Source organism: Sminthopsis crassicaudata, chromosome 5 (assembly GCF_048593235.1).
Source record: "Sminthopsis crassicaudata isolate SCR6 chromosome 5, ASM4859323v1, whole genome shotgun sequence".
Taxonomy (NCBI): domain Eukaryota; kingdom Metazoa; phylum Chordata; class Mammalia; order Dasyuromorphia; family Dasyuridae; genus Sminthopsis; species Sminthopsis crassicaudata.
This window is the reverse complement of record NC_133621.1, coordinates 201,570,248-201,595,094: the sequence shown is the minus strand read 5'-3', so window position 1 is coordinate 201,595,094 and position 24,847 is coordinate 201,570,248. Positions and strand designations below refer to the sequence as shown.

The 24,847-nt window shown below is 34.8% G+C and overlaps 1 protein-coding gene and 1 long non-coding RNA gene across 2 annotated transcripts in view; one reads left to right on the top strand and one right to left on the bottom strand.

The window, feature by feature from the left end:
• Positions 1-3,621: 3,621 nt before the first annotated feature.
• LOC141543750 (uncharacterized) lies at positions 3,622-16,241 on the bottom strand. The gene is made up of 2 exons (XR_012482511.1): positions 15,749-16,241; positions 3,622-5,137 (listed from the first exon to the last, which is right to left on the bottom strand). It is a non-coding gene; the product is annotated as an uncharacterized LOC141543750 (long non-coding RNA).
• A 2,299-nt stretch (positions 16,242-18,540) lies between these two features.
• Positions 18,541-24,847, top strand: part of ARID2 (AT-rich interaction domain 2) — a 192,344-nt gene continuing 186,037 nt past the window's right edge. The window contains 3 exon segments of the mRNA XM_074269452.1: positions 18,541-18,773; positions 18,893-18,984; positions 20,088-20,185. Of these exon segments, the coding sequence (XP_074125553.1) occupies positions 18,680-18,773; positions 18,893-18,984; positions 20,088-20,185 (284 nt within the window). The 5' untranslated portion in view covers positions 18,541-18,679.

The following is a 24,847-nucleotide window of genomic DNA, read 5'->3' as shown; positions in this document are numbered from 1 at the left end:
GATCCCTTTCCATCTGAACAAGGAAGCCACTATTCCTAAATTTAATTTCATCATTTACAAAACAAGACACACAGAACATAGAACAAGGCATTACAATATATCAGGCCTGAACTTTTCCCTAGTTTTTCTCTAAGAGATTTTGAAGTTAAGTTCTTAACTATCTCCTCTATTAAGTATAGAACTTGTGATCATCTGGGGTCCAGCTATCAGTCTAAAATAATTCTTTTGTTTCCTAATGATGTTAATGCTTTTATAATCTTATCCCAAAAATGTAATTTCTTAACAATACAAAATTGCTTTAGTCTAATTTGCCAAAGTTAATTGGGTTAACTCATTTAAAGTGCACTATGTATTTAGTACAAGGCCCTGATAGAAGAGCTGTTAAAGTTCTATTCCTGTAGATTTTTGCCAAAGTATAATCACAGGAAGAAAAACTGAGACTAAAGAAGGATTTAGCAGTATTGGTAGTTCATTTGTTCTAAAATTATTTTGGAAGATTCAACATAATTCTGCAACTTTCTAAGTAATTAAAAGTTCCATGCTTTGACCAAAACAATCCCGTAAATTCTTTATATTCTCAAACCAAACTTTACACAGTTTAATAGTTCTTTCTTTAGTCATCCCTAGACAGGGAATCTATTCTTGTCCCAATGGAGAGTTTGTAGAATGCATTTATCTTCTTGTATTTGACCCCCTCTCTCCTGGGGACATTCACAACCAGGAATGACACTCCTTGAAGGAAATATTCCTGAGAAAATTGGACTAGATTCTTGAGGTACTCACTTTTTGATTTATTTCAATGAAGACAATGCTGGAGATGATTCTTCCTCTCCTTTCGTCCCTTCCCTCCAGTCTCAATTATGGATCATAGGGAGGTTTATTTGTTTTGTTTTTATAACACACACTCTAATATTCAAGGATTTGTTTTGTCAGATTCTCCAATATTTCCAATTCTTAATTTCTGGGCTTAATCTCTAGGGTCCTAAAATCAGTCAATTGGGGCCCAAAGGTCTTTTTAGAAGTGAATATTCAGCAAAATTTGTACTATCTTTCTTTTAAATATTCCTAAAAATGTAACTGATGTGATTTATTTTATATTCTGCAACTTTGCTAAAATTGTTTAGTTTTTTAGTTTATTCTCTAGGATTCTCTAAATATGTCATAATAGCTGCCAAAAGTGATAGCTTTGTTTCTTTGTTGCCTATTCTAATTCTTTCCATTTCTTTTTCTTCTCATTGTTAAAACTAACCTTTCTAGTATAATATTGAATAACAATGGTGATAATGGGCATCCTTGTTTCACTCCTAATATTACTGGGAAAACTTCTGGTTTATCCCCATTATGTATAATCCTTGCTGATGGTTTGAGATACTTATTTTAAGGAAAACGCCATTTATTCCTAGGTTCTCCAGTATTTTTAATAGAAATAAGTGCTGTATTTGGTCAAAACCTTTTTTTTTTTTTTTTGCATCTATTGAGATGATGATTTTTGTTTTGTTATTGACATGGTCCATTATGTTGATAGTTTTCCTGATATTGAATCTGATTCCTGATATAATTCCTGATATAAATAAATCCCACCTGGGAGTATCTTCATGATAAATTTATCATGAAGCTTATCTTCAGGTTAAATTCCTGTAATCTCTTTGCTAAAATGTTATTTAAAACCTTTGCTTCAATATTCATTAGGGAAATTAGTCTATAGTGGTTTTTTTTGGCTCTTCTTAGTTTAGGTATCAGCACCATATTTGTGCTATAAAATCAATTTGGCAGAATTCTTTCTTTGCCTAATTTTCCAAATACTTTATATAGCATTTTAAAATTAGTTGTTCTTTAAATGTTTGGTAGAATTCAATTGTAAATATTACTGGCCTGGAATCATATTTCACTTGCCTGGAGATTTTTTTCTTAGGGAGTTCACTGACGATTTGTTCAATTTCTTTTTTTAAAATGGGGATAAAAATTTTATTTCCTCACCCATTAATGTGGGTAATTTACATTTTAAAAAATATTCATCTATTTTTACTTAGATTGTCAGATTTATTGGCATGTAGTTGGTCAAAATAGTTGATAATTGCTTTGATTTCCTCTTCTTTGATGGCCAATTCGTCCTTTTCAATTTTGATACTGTTAATTTGACTTTCTTCTATCTTTAAAAAAATCAAATTAAACAAAGATTTATTTTTTCATAAAATAGATTCTTAAGTTTTATTTATTAGTTCAATAGTTATCTATTTTATTAACCTCTCCGTTGATTTTCAGATTTTCTAACTTGGAGATTTTTAATTTCTGTCCACAACTTTAGTTGTATGCCCAATTCATTTATGTCCTGTGTTATATTTTTGTATGAATTAGTGGTATAAAATTTCCCCAAGAACTGTTTTGGCTGCATTTTGGTACATTGTCTCATTTTTATCATTCTCTTGAAATTATACTTTCTATGATTTGTTCTTGACAAACACATTGTTTAGAAGTTTATTAGTTTCCAATTAATTTTTAAACATTCTTTCCAAGGCCCTTTTTCACACAATATTTTATTGTATCATGATCTGAAAGGATGTTAAATATTTCTGCCTTTTTACATTTGACTGTGAAATGTTTATGCTTTATTACATGATCAATTTTTGTGTAAGTGCCATGTGTTACTGAGAAAAAGGCATATTCTTTTCTATTCTCATTCAATTTTTGTCAGAGCTCTATCATATCTAATTTTTCAAAAATTCTACTCAACTTTTAAACTTTTGTGATTAGATTTATCTAGTTCTGAGAAAAGATGTTGAGCTCCCCTACTAAGATAGTTTTGCTGATTTTGATTGCTATATCACTTGGTGCATAGTTAGTGTTCATGTTACTTTATTGTATATGGTACCTTTTAGCAAAATGTAATTTTCTTTCTCTTTTAGATATATCTTTGCTTTTGCTTTGATATTAGGATTACCATTGTTTTTTGTTTTTATTTCAACTTAAGCATAACATTTTCTGTTCCAGTCTTCTCCATTCTATGTGTATCTCTCTATTTAAAATGTATTTCCTGTAAACAAAATATTTTGGGATTCTGGCTTTTAATTCATCCTTTTGCTTCTGTTTTATTGGAGAGTTCATCTAATTCACATTCAGTTATGATTACTATTATATTTCTCTATTCTAAATTTTCCCTGTTCTTACTTTTCTTTCACCTTGTTCTTCCTTGCCAATGTTTTGCTTTTGAACATTGTCCCCCTCAATTTTATCAGCCCCTTTCTTTTTTCTTTCCTTTCCCCCCTTCTGTTGTCCTCCCATCCCCTATTCTTTCCCTTTTGTTCCCCCTTTCCCTTCTTAGTTTCTTATAGGGTAAGATATATTTTTATACCCAACTGTGTATGTTAATTCCGTTCTGAGCCAAATCTAATGAGTAATGTTCAAAAAATGTTCACCCCTTCTCTTCTTTTCCTACTATATTTTTGGGTGCCTCTTCATGAGGTAATTTACCATATTCTGCCTCCTTCTTTCCTCTTTTCCCAGCACAATCCTTTTTTAAGCTCTTTAATTTTTTTAAATATCACACATCAAAGTGAATTTGTACCCATATCTTTTTTGTATACTCCTAATTGCCTTAATATACAATTACAAGTATCATCTTCCTGTGTAGGAATGTAATTTATTTAAATTTATGGAGTAACATGTTTTTGTTTTTATATTTCTCTTGAGTCTTATATTTGAAGATCAAATTTTCCGTTCAGGTCTGGTCTTTTCATCAAAAAAGTTTGAAAGTCCCTATTTCACTGAATATCCATTTATTCCCCTGAAAAATTATGCTCACTTTTAATGGATTCTTAATTGTAATCCAAACATTTTTGCTGTCCAGAATATCACATTCCAACTCCTGCAATATTTTTAATGTAGAAGCTGTTAAATCCTGAGTAATCCTGTCTGGTTCCTGGATATCTGAAATGTTTCTTCCTGGTTGCTTGTAGTATTTTCTCCTTGATCTAATAATTCTGGAATTTGGTTACAATAGTCCCTGGAGTTTTCTTTTGGGATCCTTTTTAGGAGGTGATCAGTGGATTCTTTCAATGACTGTTTTGCCTTTTGGTTCTACAATATCAGGGCAATTTTCCTTCATTGCTTTGAATGATGCCGTCCAGGCTCTTTAAAAATATAATTCTCAGGTAGTCCAGTACTTCTTAAATTCAACTTTTTAAGAAATTTTCTTCTGTGGATTTCTTTTTCCCATTTGGCCAATTGTATTTTTTAAGGAATTATTTTAAATTTTTGGTCCTCCTTTTCCGTGATGTGGACTCTCTTGCATAACATTTCTTTTCCCATTTCTTCTACCTCTCTGATTTTTCAGATTCCTTTTGAATCCTTCTAAGGCAGCTTTTTGGGCTTGAGACAAATTCAAATTCCCTTGTGAGGCTTCACATGTATTTTGACACTGTTGGATTCATTCTGAGTTTGTAGTTTGATTTTCCCTAGCTTTCTATGGTCAGGAATCTTTTCTGGTGTTGTCTTTTTAGTGATTTTTTTGGTGACTTTGTGTTGAGCTCTGCTCCTGGGTCATGAAGTGAGAGAATTGTCTCAAGCTTCTTTTGCTGGGGGCCAGGATCTGTTATTGACCAGGCTTTCTATCCAAAACCTCTAGGGCTCATAGCTTGCTGACTGTACTGGGTGGCCTAGCCTAGTTGTGCCTTTTGTGCTGAGGTTTGGGGGCTGATAGTTTATCTTTTGTCCTGGGGCTGGAGATCTCATCACTGTATTGCAGTAATACTAATCTGTTAAGGTAGGACTAAGCAGCATTCATTGTTTGCTGATCTGTGCTACGGGCAAGAGCCTCACATTGACTTGTCTTAATACTGCCTGCATTGGGCTGCACTTCCCTTTTATCTAAGTAACCTCTGCTGAAGTGCAAGTTATTTTTAGCTAGAAAATTGTCTCCATCTTTTTCTGGATTCTCAGCTCCAGAATCCATATAGAAGCTTTATTTAATGTTTCTGAAGGAAACTGGGGAGAACTGAGGCAACTTCCTGGCTTCTCTTTGCCATGTATAGACTTTTCTGCATTTGAGATTTCTCAATTTCTTATTCCTTTGCTCCAGAGAATTTCTCTTCTTTCCATTCTTTCAAGATCAGGACATAACAGAATCCTTTCCCAGGAGTTCCTAGAGAGGACAACACAAGCAGTTTATCTTTAATACTTTGCTTCTCTCTTGCATATCTTTCACAATTCCTATGTTTGAATTTCAAAGTTTTTGTGTAGCAATATGGCCATTTCATTAGGATTGCTTAGAAGTCCTCCATTTCATTAATGTCTATTACTATAAACAATATTTTCCAATGATCCTCCATTGAAGATTATATTCAATTGTTCTGGGTAAATTGTAAACTTATATCCTTTATTTTCTATTATATGTTAGAACCTCTCCACTCCTTTGTAGTGGTGACTGTTGAATAATCTGTGGATAGTTCTGACTGTAGATGCTAGGCACTTGAATTCTTTTTGGCTGATTGCAGTATTTTTTCTTTGGATTTTTGTTCTTGGGAGGAACATTTCATTTGAGGATTTTATTTTATTTTTTTTTTTAAAGGAAATTTCCTATTTGCACATTGCTGTTTTGATCTAAGTGAACGGGGTAGCTTTTTAAATTTATTAAGTCTAATTTTTAGGTTGGGTTTTATTTTTTAGGTTGGGTTTATTTATTTTCAGGTACTCTAATGATTCTTAAAAAATTTTCCCTCATTTTCAAGGTCAGTTTTTACACTCTTACATTTTCTTCCATCTTTTTCAGTATTTTGAGTTTAAATTTTCTTATCATTTCTTTCATAGTTCTAATTTCACTCCCAATTTTTTCCTTTAATACTTTTACATCTAAAAATTCTTTTTAAAAAATATTTTTGCCAGAAATGCTGGTTGAATTTGTCCCCAAACTGATTTTCTCACCCTTGAATGCAAATTCCTTTCCTTAGTTTGCCCTGGATCTGTGACCAATTGAGACCTGTTTTTGAACTGTACATAGTTTAGAGCTCTTTGAGTTGGACCTAGGCTCTATACCCCAAGTTTATATCTTCTCCTGAGCTGTTTGCTTTTGTGCAGTAAGCTCCCAGCACCCTGTACTCAATGTCTATTGACCTATCTCCCTATGTCCATGTGAAGAGGAAAATGATGGATAATTTTTTTTTCTTGGATTTACGGATCAGAATTTATTCTGGAGAGACTTCTTGATTTTCTTGGAGGAGTGTGGTATGGGGATGGGGGAAACTCATGTATGTATTCATATGTATATACATACATATATATTTTTAAAAAGATAGCTAAACTGGGAATTAAGGGAGCTATCCTAATGTTGAGCAATGCTGAGCAAATTATAAATGTAATGAAATATTAACATAAGAAGTAAAAAAAATATCACTTCAGAGCAAACTGAAGAGCTATATTTAACATTTAAATATGTAAATTAACACAATTATGTTATATTTACTAAAATTTTATACTGTTATATATATACATGTGTGTTATGTTACTTTTAAAGCTGAATTAAAATGATATCCTTCCAAAAAATTTCAGGAAGTCTTTTCCACTAACTAGATCAAAGAACTGCAGAAATGAAATAAATGACCTTTTTTTCCCCCTAGGTAGTATTAGCAAGATACTAATGTTTATTAGTATGTTGGCTGGGCCACAATAAAATTTTTCAAATGAAAAAATGCTTGGACATTGAACTCAGGAAGTATATAGTCACAGTAGTTAGTATTACCTCTGGTAATACTTTGTTGGGAAAATCCACTAGTGTTAGTGCCAGTGGAAAGAATGGATGTAGAAGTAGGAAAAAAGCATTTGCATGGTGTAAAGAGAAAAGAGGAAAAAATCCTCCTTTTGTACTGGGTTAGGACAAGAAGATATGATTAGTTTCTGATTAAAAGTATATCTACTTCAGAAAAAATATATAAAGAAAATATGTTTTGTACCAAGGCAATCATCTTTTTCTTTATAAGACCAAAAGCAGATATAGTAAGTATAATATATTTTTTTCTTATTTAGTCTACCAATATTTACTAATTTTTAAATCATTAATATTACCTTGATAAAATATAAGAAAAAACTAATGGGATTTTGTTCAAATGAATCTAATATGGTTAAAATTAGAAAGGAGAATTAAAGTTTATTTGATAAAAGTAATTCCTAAGATATAAGAAATGATTCACATTTAACTAAGAACCATGCCCTCAATAGTAAAATGGTCAAAGATATGCACAAGCAGTTTTCAAAGAAAAAAAAAAATCTAAGCTGTCAACAACCATATGAAACAAAAGTACTCTTAAAACACTAATAAAGAAATGAAAATTAAGGCAACTTTAAAATGTTACTTCACACTTGATAAAGATGATAAAAGAATAAAATATAAATGTTGAAGGGACTGCAGGAAAATTGGATCTACCCAATTTGGGACCATGCCCCTAAAGTTAATAACCCATGTATATTGTTTGATTTAGTTATACTACTACAATTAATCCTTTGCCCCAAAGAAATCAAATAAAGAGGAAAAGTATTCATACATACAAAAGATTTTATAATAGTTTTTTTTGGAAACTAAAGGACTATCTTCATATTGGACAATGGGTAAACAAATTTGTGATTAGTGGAATATTATTGTGCTGAAATAAATGACAAAATGGAAAGGTTCAGAAGAAATTAAGACCTATATTTTATACTTAAGATTGGAGTAGATGTTAATAAAATTTTTTAAAATAGAGAAAAGGAAAAAAAATGAAAAACAGATCAAGAAAAATTGTGGCTGACTTGAAAACTATGAGCTTAAATGATCACAGTAAAAAAAAAAAAAAAACCCAACAATTTAAAAATAAGTTTTGAAATTCATTTTTTTAATATTAGTGATTTTTTTATGTTTTATATCATAAGGATAGTATTTCTTTAAAATTATTTTTATATATGTATTTTACATGTATATTAACTTTTAAAATTTCTTTATGAATGAATCATATTGGGAGAAAAAAATTTGAACAAAAGAAAAAAAAATAAGAAAAAAACAAACAATCCCCTCCTTCCAAAAAAAAAAAAAATTAGTATGTGTTGATTTACATTCAATCTCCAAAGTTCTCTTTCTGGATGCAAATAGTATTTTCTATACAAGGTTTATTGGTATTGCCTTGGATTACCCTGAATGCTGGAAAAAACCAAGTCTTCCATAGTTGATCATGGCACAATCTTCTTGTTACCATATACAGTATATTCCTGGTTCTGCTTGTTTTGCTAAGCACCAGTTTGTGTAAATTTTTCCAGGTCTTTCTAAAATCGGCATGCTCAACATTTTTTGGTAGAACAATCATCATATACCATAACTTATTCAGCCATTCCCCAATTGATGGATGTAAATCCGGGCTAGCTCCCTGGAGGACTCAGAAACAGCCGGAGTCAGAATAAATAAAAGTCCTTGGTCTTTAGGGGGAGAAGTGAAGGAGATAGACAAACTGCCAGAAGCTCGCCATCAACCTCCCTTCTCCTGATCTTGCTGCAAAGTGAAGTTCTCTGCCTCTGTCATCCCACCTCTTAATCCTTACCTACAATTATTTGTATACACCAAACATCAAGCCAGCAAGGAGCAACATGTGCTAATAGAATCATTGTCCAATACCTAATTAGCCTTAAGTGCTTGGTTGTCTGATTCAAGCACACCTTTTAAGAGTTTCAGCCTTTACAGATGGGCATTTACTTATTTTCTAATTCTTTGCCATCACAAAAAAGAGCTCTACAAACATTCCTGCACAAGTGAATCTTTTCCCTTTCTTTATGATTTCCTTAAGATACAGACTAGAAACTTATCTGTAATTTAAGAGTGTTGTTATTACCCAGGGCACCAAATGTTTGACTTACTTTTCCATAGTCACAGAGTATGTGACAGATCATGGAAATATAGTTAGAATTCCTTTTAGTGTTTTGTGATCAGAATTCATCTCACTTGATCCTTACAAAAATCCAGGGAATTACATAGTATAATACTATCTCCATTTTACAGATCAGAAAACTGAGACCAGAGAATTTAAATATACAACATACACACATGGAGAGAATGAGCAAGAGTTTACATTCTGTTTAAGTGGCACATTCTAATTTCCTATGTTTTGACAATGGTAAAAAACTTGGGATTCAAAAAGCCTAGTTTTAAATCTCATTAGCTGTGTTACTTTAGGCAATTCACCTTACCTAATTTACCTAGGTGCTTTGGGCATTTCATCTTTAACATAAAAGAGATTAGTACTCACTTTCCAGTTCTGTCATTCTGTGATTCGATGAAAACTGAATTTGATTCTCCTTTGCAACCAGGTAATACAGTGGACTAGGTAGGACAGTGGATACGTTATCACTCTTGAGTCCAGAAAGACTTGAGTCTGAATCCTGCCTTAGATATTTACATCACTCATAGGCCAATCACTTAAATTCTCTTATTGGCATGTGGAGGAGGGAATGAGCACTTGTTAACATCTACTATGTGCCAAACACTATGTTAGGAACTTTACAATATTATCTCATTTGATCCCAGTTGCTTTATCTACAAATAATCGTACCTGCCTTTCAAACAGGGTGATTGTAATGGTTAAATGAGCTGTTAAGTAAAATGCTTTAACTGTACATGTATAACATATCTGACGGCTTAGTGGTTAAGGGAAGGGAGAGAAAAAGGGATAGAATTTGGAACTCAAAGCTTTAATGATAACTTCTGAAGAAAATTTTACTAAATATACAGTGTGGAAAAAAAAGCTATACAAAACCTATAGTGCCATTTAAATATGATTAAAGTTCTAATTTTATTTATAATGCGTTTTATATACATTGTTGTCATTTATCCTTTGTTTTCAAAAAGGCCCATGACATCAGAGAAGTGATGTTATAACAGGCAAGTGAATTACCTTTGAGTAAGGGAGGATTGTGCAAAGTTACCTGCCTCACTTTCTCCTCAAAAGCTATTTGGTTTCAGTGGCAAAATATAGAGCTATACGGCTAGATAGCCCGGGATGCAATGGAAAACCTTTATCTTTTAAAGTTAAGGTCTTTAAACAGCTCTCAGTTTGACTGAGGCAAGCCCAATCAGTGATTAAGGCCAGGTAAGAAATAAGGCAGGGAAAGGCCTCTTTTATCTAGTTTAAAAACAAATAAACAAAATAAAAACAACAGTCTGGGAGGGGAAAACCCTAGGGATTTCTAGCCAGAACAAAAACAACTGTTTGTTTCTGTTATCTTCACTCTGAATCAACATTTTCTGTGTTGATTACTATATAGTATAGGGATTATTCCAGAATAATATTTATAAAGATAAAGCTTGCTAAAATTTGCAAGTTAAAAAAATCACAAAATATTTTATATCATTTCTGTAGATATTTTGATAAAACTAATTCTTTTGTTTAAAACTTCAGCATCATACTGCTGAATTTCTACTTTGAAGCTTTCTATGAATTATTTGTGAAATGTTTTCGAACTAAATAACTACATATATTCAATTACTTTGAGAAAAAACTTCTACAGCTTTTGCAGTTATAAATGAAAAGCCTAAGAAAACTAATTATTATAGTTTTGAATTTGTGTTTAATTCTTATTTTATTGTTTTGTTCACTGTAGGGCCAAGGCAATCATCTTTTTCTTTATACATAAACCTAATTTGACATAGGATTAAAAAAAAAAAAAAGCATAATTTATACCCAGACAAGAACACACTAAGCATACATAGAATTATGTTGTCTTTGGAGCTCAATCTTTAATTACTAATAAAGTACTGTGGAATAAGAGTTAGTTTGCCAAGGAAGTAAAATATAAAACATTTTAAAAATTCCCTTTTATAAAATAGCATTTTATGATCAATTCACTAAGCATATTTTTATTTTTGGAAAGAAAATATCAAAACATCAAATTCTTTTGAGCATGGATTTCCAAGGAATTTAAGTTAATCACCTAATAGTGACATTATTGCATTATTTTTCCTATTCCATTGAAATAAATCTTAACCTCTTAATATCACACTATTTTGCATATAAATTTTCCTCATTCCCATAATCTTGAACTTAACTCTTAAAAGCTCTCTAGTTTAAAAACTTTTATCACTGATTTTTCTTAAAGCTACTAGTTAGTAAAAAGGTTAAGAATCTACTCTAAAGAAAAATTCTAACTATTTCCAGGGCTTAGTACTTTTCACTTCCCCGTAAATAACAGGAATTCCCAAAGGCAATTTGTAAAATATCAAAGCATTTGGTTAGTTGGTTGGTTGGTTGTTGTCCTTCCGGATCAGATCAATATGAGCCTGGAAATCTCTACCACAGGTCAGGTACAAATAGTGCATATGAGAGCAGCTAGTTGGTATAGTGGATAGAGCACCAGCCCTGAAGTCAGGAAGACCCGAGTTCAAATATGACCTCAGACATTTAATGCATCCTAGCTGTGTGACCCTGGGTAAGTTACTTAACTCCAATTGCCTCAGCAAAAAAAAGAAAAAATAGTGCATATGAACATTTGGAATAGAGATATCTCCAAATTTACACATCTATTTCTTTTGAACTACTACAATTTTGCTTCACTCATAGAGCAAGTGCCTTCTTTAATGGTGGTGTGCCATTTCGGACAGTTCCTTGCTAGCTTTTCGCATATTACATATGACATATCCCGAGTTCTTCGGACAGACCTTTGTATTGCTTTTACTAATAACCATCAAGTGAATGCCTTCCTTTTATAAATAAGAATTAGTGACAAAGAGGTACAATAGGAACAATAAAAATAGTTGGCATTTTTATATCAGTCTACAATTTTATCACATACATAAATTAAAATTTGAAAATTGAATCTGATGGTCTCTAAACTCCATTCCACCTCTGAATTTCATGATTCTATGTTCTCATTTCATCTTTATAACAATGCTGTGAAGTATTATTATTATATTTTTTACTTGGGCAATAGGCTGAGATAGGTGGGACATGCTCACATTACCTATTGCCTAATGGACATTTCAAACTGAATGCCTTTGAGACATCACAAATTTAGTCTGTCCAAAATTAACTTCTCCCCAATTCTACCCTCTTCCCAATCAAAGAAACTGCCATTATTGCAATTTTCAAAATCTATATCTCATTGTTATCTTTGAAACTCACTCTTCTTAAACTGGAAAATCAAATCATTTGGCAGATCTCACCATTTCTACCTCCACAACATCTCTTGCATATGACCCTCTTTCTCTATTCAGAGACACCAAACACCTTAGATTAGACCTAGATCATCCCAGACCTAGATTTCTGCAACAGCCTAATTGGTCTCCCTTTCTTATCTCTTCCCAAAAATGATTTTCTTTAAGTGCAAATTAGAGCAGGGCACTCCTCCTACTCAATAAAATTTTCAGTGGCTCCCTAATATTTCTATCATAAGTATAAACTCTTCAGTTTAGCTTTTAAAGCATTTCACAACCTGGTATCAAGTTGTCTTTCTAGGCTCCCTCTCTTGAACTTTTTGATCAAGATGAACTGGTCTCTTCCACACACACACAAGATACTCATTGGCTTTTTCTATCTTTGTACTTGGGAGTCCCCCAAGGTCTGGAATGCTTCCCTTTTGTCCTTCAAGTCACAACTTAAATGCCCTGTCTACATAAAAAAAGGCTTTCCAGATTTTGACTATGCTTCCAATCAAATTACCTAGTATTCAACTACTTGGTTATTTATTTGTAAATTTTCTTCTTAGGCACAATAAGAGTACTTGGGGTTCAGTTAAACATATAACAATCTTTCCAAAGGGGGTGGGGGAAACCTTAGAGAGACACTTTAAAATTTAGTTTGCATTACTAGTACTTTCTCCACTTTAAATCTAGACATTCATTAAAACAATAAAATAAGCTCTGATTTGTAGCATTTGGTGATTTCTAAAGTGTAAATACACTGACAATTTATAAGTTAGCCATGATACATCCTCTTTTCTCCTCGTTTGAATATATTTATCCCTAATGCACAATGCCTGGCACAAAATTGCAATCAGTAATGTGAGAATAGGGATGCATACCCAGATTTTCCTAATTCTAAGACTGGTGTTCTTTCCATTAAACTTGTGTCTTGAAAGATTGTTGCATTTGGAGTCAGTGAAACTGAGTTCAAATCTCATTCTACTACTAACTACATATAGTCAAGCCTCAATTTCCTCCTCTATGAGAGGTAATTAGAATAGTGACCTCTTGTAGCTAGAAAATCAATATTCAATAAGCTCATAAATAGGAACTTATATTTGCATATTTTTTCAAATGTTTTAAAAGTATTCATAAATATATAAACATTTCAGTTAACTCATGTAACTAATGTGTCCCCATTTAATGTCATTTAGAATTAGTTAAAATTTTAAACCAATCTACTTACTTGTGTTATGAAAAAATGTTTACACAAAAAATGCATATAGGATAACCATTTTATGATGAAAAATCATCTTTTCTATATTAGACTATATTAGACAAAAGCTATGGCTTTGAAATAAGATTTTGTAGTTTTGGTACACCAGCACTGTGTGCTTTCATTCTTGACTTGTTATAGAAATGCAGAGATTATTTCATTTTTAAAAGTCCAATTACTAATACTACTTAGATTCACTATTAGAAAAATAAATTCTAATCTAATATCTGACATTCTAAACAAACTTTCAAACACACAAAAGTTACCATACAAAAAAACCATACATGATAAAACATCAAAGTATTAATACTTATTCTGGGAAGAGAGTTCTATTACTTTGAATAATGGATGTAAGTACAAAAGATTTGTTTTTGCCATTGATGAAGAGATTATTTCCAGAATACTTATTGACTCAGCTTTTTAACTAAAAATTTAAAATATATTGATACTTTCAAATTTCTCTGAGTCATGTCATACCATGTTCCTAATGCAAGATTCACTATTGTAAAAAAAAAACAAAACAAAACAAAAAGCAAACCATGTCTTGTCTTCACACTTTGTTGCTAAAACACTAATTAAAAATTTTTTCATTGAAAACTTCAGGTCATTAAGATATTGATACACTTGCTATTTTGTTAATAATGCTAAGTATTTTGCTTCCTCTACTTTTTTTTTTTTTGAGGAAATACCCAAACTGATGAGATCATATGTTCTTTAAAGATATATTAGAAGTATTTTTGCACTTAAATCTTATCTTTACTTAAATCAAATTCATTTCTTCACTAAATATCTCTTAATTTCTTTTTTTTTTTTCAATTAAGGATATTAGCAGAGAGCATGATTAGAGCAGCTATAAAAATTGTGTTACATTTTACTATTTTAACGATTACTTCCTTTCAGGATAAATGTTGATTTATAAAATCTAGTTACAATAGTCTCTAAAGCTGTTATTTACATACACATATAAATGCATATGTGTATATATACATATACATATGTGTATATATATATAGCACACATATGTTAAGTTACCACTTTAATAAAAACCAGAAATTGTATTTCATTACTAGCTTCTTATCAAATTAATTGACTAGTACTATTAAATTGGCAACATCCAATTCTTTCTCTATTGTTTTTCTGGATATTCACTACAGGAAAAGCAGGATGGCATTAAGAAATGAAATACACTAAGAACTGAGGTTACTAGCAAGGTAAAATTGAAAGTAAGAATCCTCTTCTCAGATGACAGACTTCCATCATCAAAGGGAGAAAAACATAAAAGCAGTGAGACTACAAATGTGATGGTCTTGCTACTTAGTTGCTAAAAAAGGCAGTTCTGGCTACAGAGTTACAGTTAGTTTTGTGATAACTAACTAGATTAAACAGAAAGGCAAAAGCAAGAGCACAAAGAACAGGCTCTATACATAATGGTGATAGTACTCTCAAAGAGTAGAAAATTGGATGGCAGAAAGCTGTAGTTGTACATTAGAAAGGGACATACATGAACTACTCTTCTCCCCTCCCCCCAAAACAAACAGCGCAGGATCAGCCAAATGATTACTGCAAAACGTTAAAAATAGTTTTTTTTTGTAATTTATACATTTAATGAAAGTTTTCCCTAACATGATATTAATTCATGTTATATTTAAATAATCACTTGTTACAATTGTTCCATTAAGTTGTAACAGAAGGATAACTATGGCGAGGTTTTAATGTTTTTATCATCAGGCATTTAATTTCCTATTTTTAACAGAAGTTTTATACATTCAAAGTAATAAATCTGAGCTCTCCACGAATAGACTTGAACACTTGATTCTGAAGAATTCCCTTTCTATAGGGGGAGGAGATTTACAAACAATTCTATAGCTCCTTAGCACAGCTTAATTAAAAAAAAAAATTTAAAGAGTGGAGATACATATACATGTATATAAGTTTATAACTATATACAGAATAGCAGAAAAATTAAAACACATTTTTAAAGTTCCAACCTCCCTCTTTAAAAAAAAAAAATACCTTTTGATGAAAAATAAGCACAAATTGTTGACCACGGAAAACAGACCTACTCTGCTTATATAAGTAAATAACTCACGATTCTGAAAAATTGAAAAATTGTCAATGCCTTTCGTTCCCATTATAATAATCACTACTGCTAGTAGTGCTAGACAGCCTGGGTCCAGCTGAACGCTGAAAGCTGCCAGCCCCGCTCCCTCTAGCCTTACTCTTGGAGCAAGGGGCAAAAGGGAAGTTGCAGCAACTAGAACTTGGGGGGTGACAGTTTCGAAGGGGTCTTTGGCTTTTACATATCATCTGCAAAATCTCGAGGTAAAGTAAACCACGGGAGCCAAACAGACCTCCTTCCTTAGCCCCAGGTGCTGCAGATCGTGGCGGGTCCGTTTTCTTTTACCGGCTCCGCAACTCTCCCCAGTCCCGTCGTTTCCCGTCCAACTGACACGCTCCAGGGAAGGATCGTCCACGCGAAATTCCAATTCCTCAAACAGCTCCCCAAGAAAAAGCACGACGGCGCTGGGCCGCAAGGCCCCGGGGCGCTCGCGGGGCTTCCCCAGCAGCCAGCCGGCCAGCCGGAGCTCCTCGATCCACTTTTTCTTAACCTCCAGTCACTCAGAGTTGTCTAAACAAAAGTGGTAAAAAGGAGTAAAGACGCGTAGCCGGGCTGAAAGTCCTTGGAATCTCCGATGGACCTGACCTTTCTCCCAGCCTCGTTCCTTTGGTAGGATTTCTTAAGCTCCGTGCTGGAGCTAGTCTGTGTTGGCAAAATCTCCTTCTTCTCACAAAATGGGGCTGAGGCAACTGCCACTGTCTCTTCTAAGGGTGCCGCCATTTTGTGAGGCGGCTGCTACAGCAGCCAGGGGTATGTGTAATGGTTGAATTGAGTAGACTCCCCCCGCCCCCCCAGGGAATCCCGGGCGCTGTTACGTAAGGGGTTATGCGCAAGTGCAGTGTTTAGGGAACCCGAACCACGCAGGGCTACGCAATTTCGTTGCCTACAGCTATATCACCCCTACCTTGAACCTTTGGGAAGGGAGAGGATGATCCTGACCTCTCTCCTCTCCCATTGATGTCTTACATTCGCCCTCTCCCCGAGCCAGCCCTCAGCTCAAGGGACTCCAAACAGGGCCCTATCCTTGTTATGCTTCTTAGCTAGTCTGATTCACAACCACATTTAATGCAACAAACTTATTTAAGGGAAATAGACATTTCCTGGATTGTGAGCCTGAATCATGAAAGAATTTTATGTGTGTAGAATATGCTAGCTGGAGCAATAACCGATTCAGGTTAACTGACTTGGACTCGGACTCGGACTCTGACCTCGAAACAGTCATTTGAATCACTTTACTTGATATCCACCATATCTGTCAAAGGGATATCCGATACACTGAAGTGTAAAGACTTAACATTCATGCCATTTAAACATGATCCCATGGATAAATACTGTGTATATTGTTCACGAATCTTATTTAAAAGAAGCATATTAAATTTGACAAAAACTAGAGCAACTACTGGTGACTTTGGTTTCTAAACATATTTTAAGTATTGTATTTAGGATTTAAGAAGCATCATGGTATAAAGAGCTAGCCTCACACTAGGGAAGACTTGGTTTCAAATTCTGCCTCTGCACAGACACCTATAGGCACTGTGATAATGGTACAGGTCATTTTACCTCTCAGGGCTCTGGGGAAGTCTCTCGTTTTGGTATAGGGCGTTTCCTCATCTGGGAGTTCCCTAGCTGTGAAATCTCAAGTTCTGTGCTACCCTTTTATTTAAGATACTTTAATATAAAATGCATGCTAATTATTATTATTAGGAAAGTTTTGATACTGCCTTCGAGAATGGTTTATTCTTTATGGAATGTTTTGAATGATCCAGGTCCTTTGAAAATTACAAAAAGGAAACTAAAGCTTTAGAGTTATTATCCTAGAACTAGGACATTTAGAAATTTCATGAGGTGGCATATGCTTAATTTACATTTTGCTAAAGTTGTGTTCGTGGGAGTTTTTCTAGAAAAGTATGGTAACCTGTTCACAAAATATTCTCGAGACATAGAAAAGGTTTTCTTCTAGAAAAAGTTATTGACTTTATTCCACTTTTATGAACATTTTAAAGAGTGGGGAAAATGAGTCTCAAGTCTCTTTTTTTCCCTGCCATGATCTTCACTGAGGTTCTTCAAGAGTAAATAACTCAAAACACTTAAAAAAAACGTCAGGGAAGAGAACATTTCCTCCATCCCTAACCCTGAAACAACCGGTAGTAGCCGTTTCCCCACTCCTCCCTCCCCCTTTCCGCCGGCTTTGTGTGCGTGTGAAGTGTGCGGCACATTGCAGATGAACCCTAAGCCTCAGCAAGCTAAATCTATTGTTCCCGGCGAGTTGCTGCTGGGGCTGTGTGGAGCCAGACGCTGTGTCCAGGTCGGCCCTCTGGTGTCGCTGTGCAGCACTTGGGCTCTGCGGCGGCAGAAGGAAAGAGAGGCAGACATCTAGCAGCAGCAGCAGCAGCAGCAACAGCAGCAGCAACAGCAGCAGCAACAGCAGCAGCTCGGCTACATTAGATTTTTTTCTGAGAGTGAATCGCTCGCTGCAGCCACTGTGACAGCTACCTAGAGCAGCCAGCGTCTGTAATCCACACGGTCCACACCGCTTTCGACAAACCTACACACACACACAGACTCTTCCCCTCCCCCACCTTCTGCCCCAACCCAACCACCGAAAATCACCGATCCTTCCAGCCCCGCTTCCTTCTCTTTTTCCCGCTCGTGTGTCCCAAACAGCAGAACCATGTTGAATCTCATTCCCAAGTGGACTTGGCTGGCCTGGTGGTGCTGAGAGAAACGGGCTGGGGGGGGAGGTAGGGGAGAATTTTTCGCCTGTCGTGTAGGATGTAGATTCGGCCGTCACCTACCTCTCTGGTTTCTCTAGGATTTCTTTAAACTTTTTTAGAAACCCCCCCCTCTTTTCCCGCCTCCTCCCCCAACTCCTGCTCTCATTCTCCTCCCTCCCCCCTCCCTCCCCTCCCTCCCCCTCCTTCCCTCCCTCTCTCCCTCCCCTCCCTCCCTGCGCCGCGCCGCCGCCGGCCGCCGCGCCGCTGCCGCCGCCGCGCCGCCGCCGCTGCCGCGCCGCGCCGCCCGCCGCCGCCGCCGGCCCATGACTGAGCCCTGCTGCCGCCGGCCGAGGAATGGGCTCCGGGCTTTGGTAGGCAGCGAAGGGAGTGGGGGGACGCTTTTTAAACAGCGATCTTTTTTTTTTTTTTAAATCTCCTTTAAAAAAATAATGGCAAACTCGACTGGGAAGGCGCCGCCGGACCAGCGGAGAAAGGGACTTGCTTTCCTGGACGAGCTGCGGCAGTTCCACCACAGCAGAGGGTGAGAGCAAAATCGGGCGGGGGGAAGGGACTGGAGGCGATCCTCCTCACCCAGGAGGGGACCCCAAGGAGAGAAGGGGGGATCCTGGCTGACAAGTGCGGTGTTTTCTCTCCGGTAGGGTCTCCTTTTAAGAAGATCCCTGCTGTGGGTGGGAAGGAGCTGGATCTTCACGGTCTCTACACCAGAGTCACTACTTTAGGCGGATTCGCGAAGGTGAGTGGAAGTTTTAATTTGTATTTCCCTCTCGCTAACCTCCTCCAAAAAGTCTCCTTTGACCCCAGAGTGGAAACTCGGAGATGGGGGGGTATGCACTCAGTGGAGAAAAGGGTTATTTTTCTTCTTAGCCGATGGCAAAGAAGGCAGATTGTGGAGGGTTTTTTTTTTTTTTTTTGGCCTTGTGGCTTGTGTGCGTGCGATCGGCAGAGGAGGGGGGGGGAATCCTGTGTGTGGAGCCCGGGGTGCGCCGCACACTCCTCGGTACCCCAGGAGCGAGGGTTTGGGGAGGAGTGGAGCCGTGTGTGTGTGTGTCTGTGTGTGTGTGTGTGTGTCTGTGCGCGCGCGGGGCTCTCGCTCCCCGAGTCAGTTTGTGCTGCCTGTTATGAGCGCTGCCGCCGCTACCGCGCTAGCACAGGCGGAGACACACAGAGCCACAGACTCTGAGAGCAGTTTTCGTGCAACTCAAAATTAGCGCGGGCAGGTTTAACATCGATAATCTGCGGCGAAATGATCCTGGCAGCCAGGGGCACCGCCTCAGCCCCTTCCCCCTCGGTTTATATCGCTAACAAAAGAAACCAGGACCTGTCTCTAAATAGCCATCTTAGGCTTCAAGGCTAGGCAGAAACTGTAGGCCTCAAAGAAGGGCCTATAGAGATGGATAGATCTGAGAGAAGGATCGGAATCGTTACCCGTCCCGGCCTCCCCCCTCCCCCCGCTTCTCCCCAAACCTGGGACAGTTGCAGGCAGGAAGAGTATTGATCCTTTTGAACTTTTGTGTGTTTGTGGGTGTGTGTGTGTGTCTGTCTGTGTCTGTAGGGAAGCAACCTAGGGACTTGGGATTGGTTATTGTTAGTGCTCCAGAAACAAAACAAACCCACCAAACCTCCCCAAAACAAAACGAGTTGTGGTTAAATACCCGACCCGGGAGAAAACACGGTGATCCGGGCAGATCCTCCCCAATATTGCTTATTGATTGATCCGAAATATCAACCGTATGCTTTAGCTTCTTAAAGATCTTAGTAGAATGGGTGTTTCTATGGCTAGCTTAGCGTTTCCTCGGATTATTCACTCTCAGACATGTGTGTCTATGTTTTTAACAGGTTTCTGAAAAGAATCAGTGGGGAGAAATTGTAGAAGAGTTTAACTTTCCCAGAAGTTGTTCTAATGCTGCCTTTGCTTTAAAACAGTATTACTTACGGTAAGTGATAGTGACTCTTACATACTCTTAGGAAATAGGGAATTTTAAACACAATTTTTGAAAGCTTTAAAAAATCATTAAATGTTTTATAATAAAACACCGTGTTTCAGATCTGTTAATCCAGACTGGAAGATCTTAAGTATCGGTCAGATGTGTGGGGACTTTCCTCTTGTTTGTTTATATTTTACATCCTAAAATTTTACGGGTGATTCCTCCTCACTCCCCCATGTTAGTAAACACTTTTGTGACATTGTTATTGATTGTTGGATATTGACAAGGGGGGATGAAAGGTAATGGTAGCCATTGAGTTAAAGCTAGTTCCTGAAACTTTGTTTCTCTTAGGGGAAGAAAATTCTTTGTTTTAGAAACTTGTTCAGTTTTTTTTTTTTTTTTTTAAATCACTTTCTGGATTTCAAAAATGAGACATTTGTGAGATGTTTATTGGATAGTTTTTCTGTAAGGTAATTTGAATATCCAGATTTAGCTTTAAGGAAATTATTAAAACTGTACCTTAAATATTTAAAAAGCAGTGTCAAATTTTTAGAAAAAGTGAAATGACTTTAGAGTTAGTTGAACTGTGTTAAACATCATGGTTTCAATTTTTTTTTTTCTTTTTATATTTAAAACGAATGTGTGGAAATTAAAATAAAATTGTAGTTTCTGGGTTCTATTTAAGGAAATTAATATGCTCTTAACCTATTTTGGGGTATTCCAATTTTCAGGAATATTTTCAGCTTTAAATTTTGTAAGGAGGGAACAAGTAGCATATTTTATTTTTAATATTTATTCACCCTTAAAAATAACTGAAATCACTAGTTTTTTTGGAAAACATTTATAAAGACTTAAAAATATTTTTGTCTGCAGTGAAAACATAAATGCTTTTGTTTTGTAAGGTAACTTACATATTTTGATGTTTGCATTTGTTTATTGCTCAAAATGTATACAAACTTGTGTCACATTAAGTATTCTCAAGTAGGAAATGAAGTAATTGCACAAGTGAACTTTCTATTGGCTGTTTTAGATTGACTACAAACTTGAAGTTGAAGAGTTCACAGAGTACTTTCTGGGATAGCTATGTTACACAGAAATGTGCATAATTTTAGCTATGATTAGTTTATGCCTTATGTGATTGTATATGTGTATTAGTTTTTAATAAAATACCAGGTACAGCACAGTATCTCCTTAAACATGTGTGTAGGCTGATGCAGGAATGGGGTGAAATATATTTTATATTTTGATTGACTCTCACTTATTTCCACTGGAATTCTTAAAGAATTTTCCTAAAGAAAAACTAGCTTTTTGAGATTGACTTTAGTTTATTTGGATTTTCTTAGTATGACATTGAGACCAGAAAAAATTTCAAATGCCTTTCCAAATTATGCCCATTTTCTATAATATGAATTTATATTTTATAAATTAATGCCTAAACAGCAAAAAGGTAGGTAGGATTTAAATGAGATCATTTAACTTATTCATTTATTTCTGAAGATTTCACAATCCATGAGATAAACACATTTAGAAGTGGAAGAGTTTGATATTAGAATATAGTATTTGCTTTATCTTGAAATATTAGATTAAAAAAAATGCAACATTTTAATGTCGTAATTGCATTAAAATACTTTTTGACTAAAAGATGTCAAGACTGCTTCAAAAAGTTGTTTTATAGATTATAATTTTATTGTGTTGTTATATCAACTATTGGTTATTTGTAGAGGTGTTAAGTTTGTTTACCAAAGCATTATCAAGGTTATATGAAGTTATTTAGGTGAATCTCAGATACTTTTGTTTTATATTCGAATTGTAAACTTTCTGTTATTATGTGCCCTTATTTTTGTTCCATATGTTCTTTCCTCAGCTTTGTTATTTTAGATTGTAGCTAGGCTACTAGGAAAAAGTTGAATCATTTGATTTGGAAATAAAGCCATGTGAAGATATGCATGACTTATAAAAGAAATATACAGGATAAAATTCTCTACTTCCAGTATTAAAAATTCCCTATTATATTGCACAATGAAAGTGTATGTATTATGGTAGAGTTTTTACCTTTCTCTGAAAAGTAATTACCTTGCAAACAAGATACCAATTTAGATGGACACTTTTATCAAACTTATGCTAGTTACTACAAGAGTACTTTTTAAAGAGAAAAGAAAAAAATATTAAAGCAAGCGACTTGGGAAGTTAATTATTTGTTTGGTACAACTGGAACTTTTAACTAGTTGGCTAGGTAATTGTCATGCTTTTTTTCTTACTCAAGAGATAGTGATATATTAAGAAATTATATTTTAATTAGGGACAAAATTCAAGTGCCAGTCATACATGTACATTTTTATGTTGCTTTTGACTCAAACATGACTAAAACTGAGCACCAATGTGTTTATTGAATTTGTCTATTAAACATTGATGTCTTTCTAAGTGTAAACATTTGTACATATTTGTTTATAGACTATCAAACACTATCAAAAAAACACATAATTTTAAATTGTACCTTCAGTTTACTGTTTCATCTCACAGTTGAGGAAATTGAGGGCATAATTCATAGTTGTTTTCCAAAGATTGAGAATAAAAAGTTTTATTGGTTATTTCTCTAAACTTTGGCAGAGGATTAAAAAAATAATTTAAGATTAACATCAGATCAAAGTAACAAATAGAATTTTAAAAATTCTATAATAAGCCCATTTAGTCATTTCAAATATATCATGTTTTTGTAGTTATTTTTTTTGGAGGGCTCAATATATCCCATAGATTTATATATTTTCATTAAATGCATAGGGGCAGGTTATAATTTTTCCAAGTTTTGCAGATCGAGAAACTAAGGCATTGTGAAGTTTAGTATTTTCACTGATGTTTTTTAGTAGGGGAATTACTGCCATTCATGTAAGCATTTCTTAAACCACTGATATTTAATAAGTCAAATAGAATAAAGTCAGATTAAAATGTTATCCAAATGTAGATAAGACTGGTTTTATAACAGTTCAAAGTTATTCAGTGAATTTTTAAGAAATATATTACCTTAAGAGTAAGAACAATGGGATTTACTGTTTATAGTTCTGTTTAGAATTTGAAGTTGTAGTCTGGAACTTTAGTGGAAATACTTAAAATGCATAGATATAGAATTTTGTTTGCTTTGCATTGATAGTGCTTTGGTGGTCAAGGTCAACTACATTTTTTAAAAACAAAAGGTTAAGTAATTAAGCTTTGTTTAAATGGTATCCAGACATGAAGCCAAGGGACCTAAGTTTGAATTCTGCTGTAGGTAGCTGTGACTTTTTAAAGTCACCCTCTGAGCTGCTTTCCATAGCTGCAAAATAGGTGGATGTTTCCTCTGAAAGCATTAAAATGTGTTACTTGTTAGACTTTGAACAAGTTTCTTAAATTCTCTGGTCCTTAGTTTCTTTATCTATAACTTGAGGGAGTTAGTCTAGGTAAATCATCAGACTTGCTAGTTCTAAATCTTAAAATGGCAAATATCTTGAGATATGAAGAGATATTGTGGAGTTATTAGAGTGGAGATTTAAATTCAAATCCTGCTTCCAATCCTTACTAGCTATGTCATTATGGGCAGATTTGTTTAGCTCAGGCTTTCTTGTCTCATCTGTAAAACAGTATCTGCATCTCAACCTTGAAGGATTATTATGAAGTTTAAATGAAATTATGTATGTAAAAATGCTTTGTAAACCTCAGGGCTCTTCCATTATACATGCTAAATCCTTAGTTTTCAATATTTGCCACTTCAAATAGCTATTAAATGATGGAGTTTAAAAAAAATACAGTTACATTTAAGATTGTCAGACATTTAATTTAGAGTTGACCTACCATCATGCCTTGCAGCTATAATGAATTTTATAGAATTACAGAATTTGAGAGTTGGAAAGGGTATTGGGGATGCGGTTGGATGCATCTGTGAAAGAATTCTCTACTATTTCTTATTGAATAAGTGGTCATTTCAACTTCTTCTTAAAGACTTCCTAGGAGAAGAAGCCCACTACTTCTTTCAGCAGTCCGTATCACTTTTATTTGTGGGGAGATTGCCTAACATCAAGTCTAATTTTGCATCTTTTCAATGTCTACTCAATGATTCTTGTTCCTCCTTTTGGTGACAAGTAAAATAATTCTAATCTCCTCTTCACATGACATCTTACAAATACATGAAGATAGCTATCATGGCTCCCTAAAATTTTTTTCTTCTTCAGACTAAATACTCTAGTTCCTTCAGCCAAATCAATTATAAGACCCAATGTTCTTGACTGTCCTTGTTGATCTCCTGGATATTTTGCAGCTTATCAATATTGTTCTTAAACAGTTAATATTCAGAATTGAGAACAATAAGCTAGGTGAAATGTTTAACAGAAAGTATAGTAGTACAATTGCCTGGAACTATATTCCTGGAAGCCAGGCCTCTTTTAAAGTAGCCCAAAATTGATTAATTTATGAATTTCTGACTTCTATATCATACTGTTGACTCTTCGAAATTTGCAACCCACTAAAACCCTCATCTTTTTTTCAGAACTGCTGTCTAACCATATGTCTCTGTCTTATACTTGCAGAATCCCCAAGTGTGAGACTATATTTATTCCTATTGAACATCGTAATAGATTTAGCTAAATTCTTTAGCTTGTCAAGATTCTTTTGGATCCTTAGTTTGTTATCCAATGTATTAGTTGT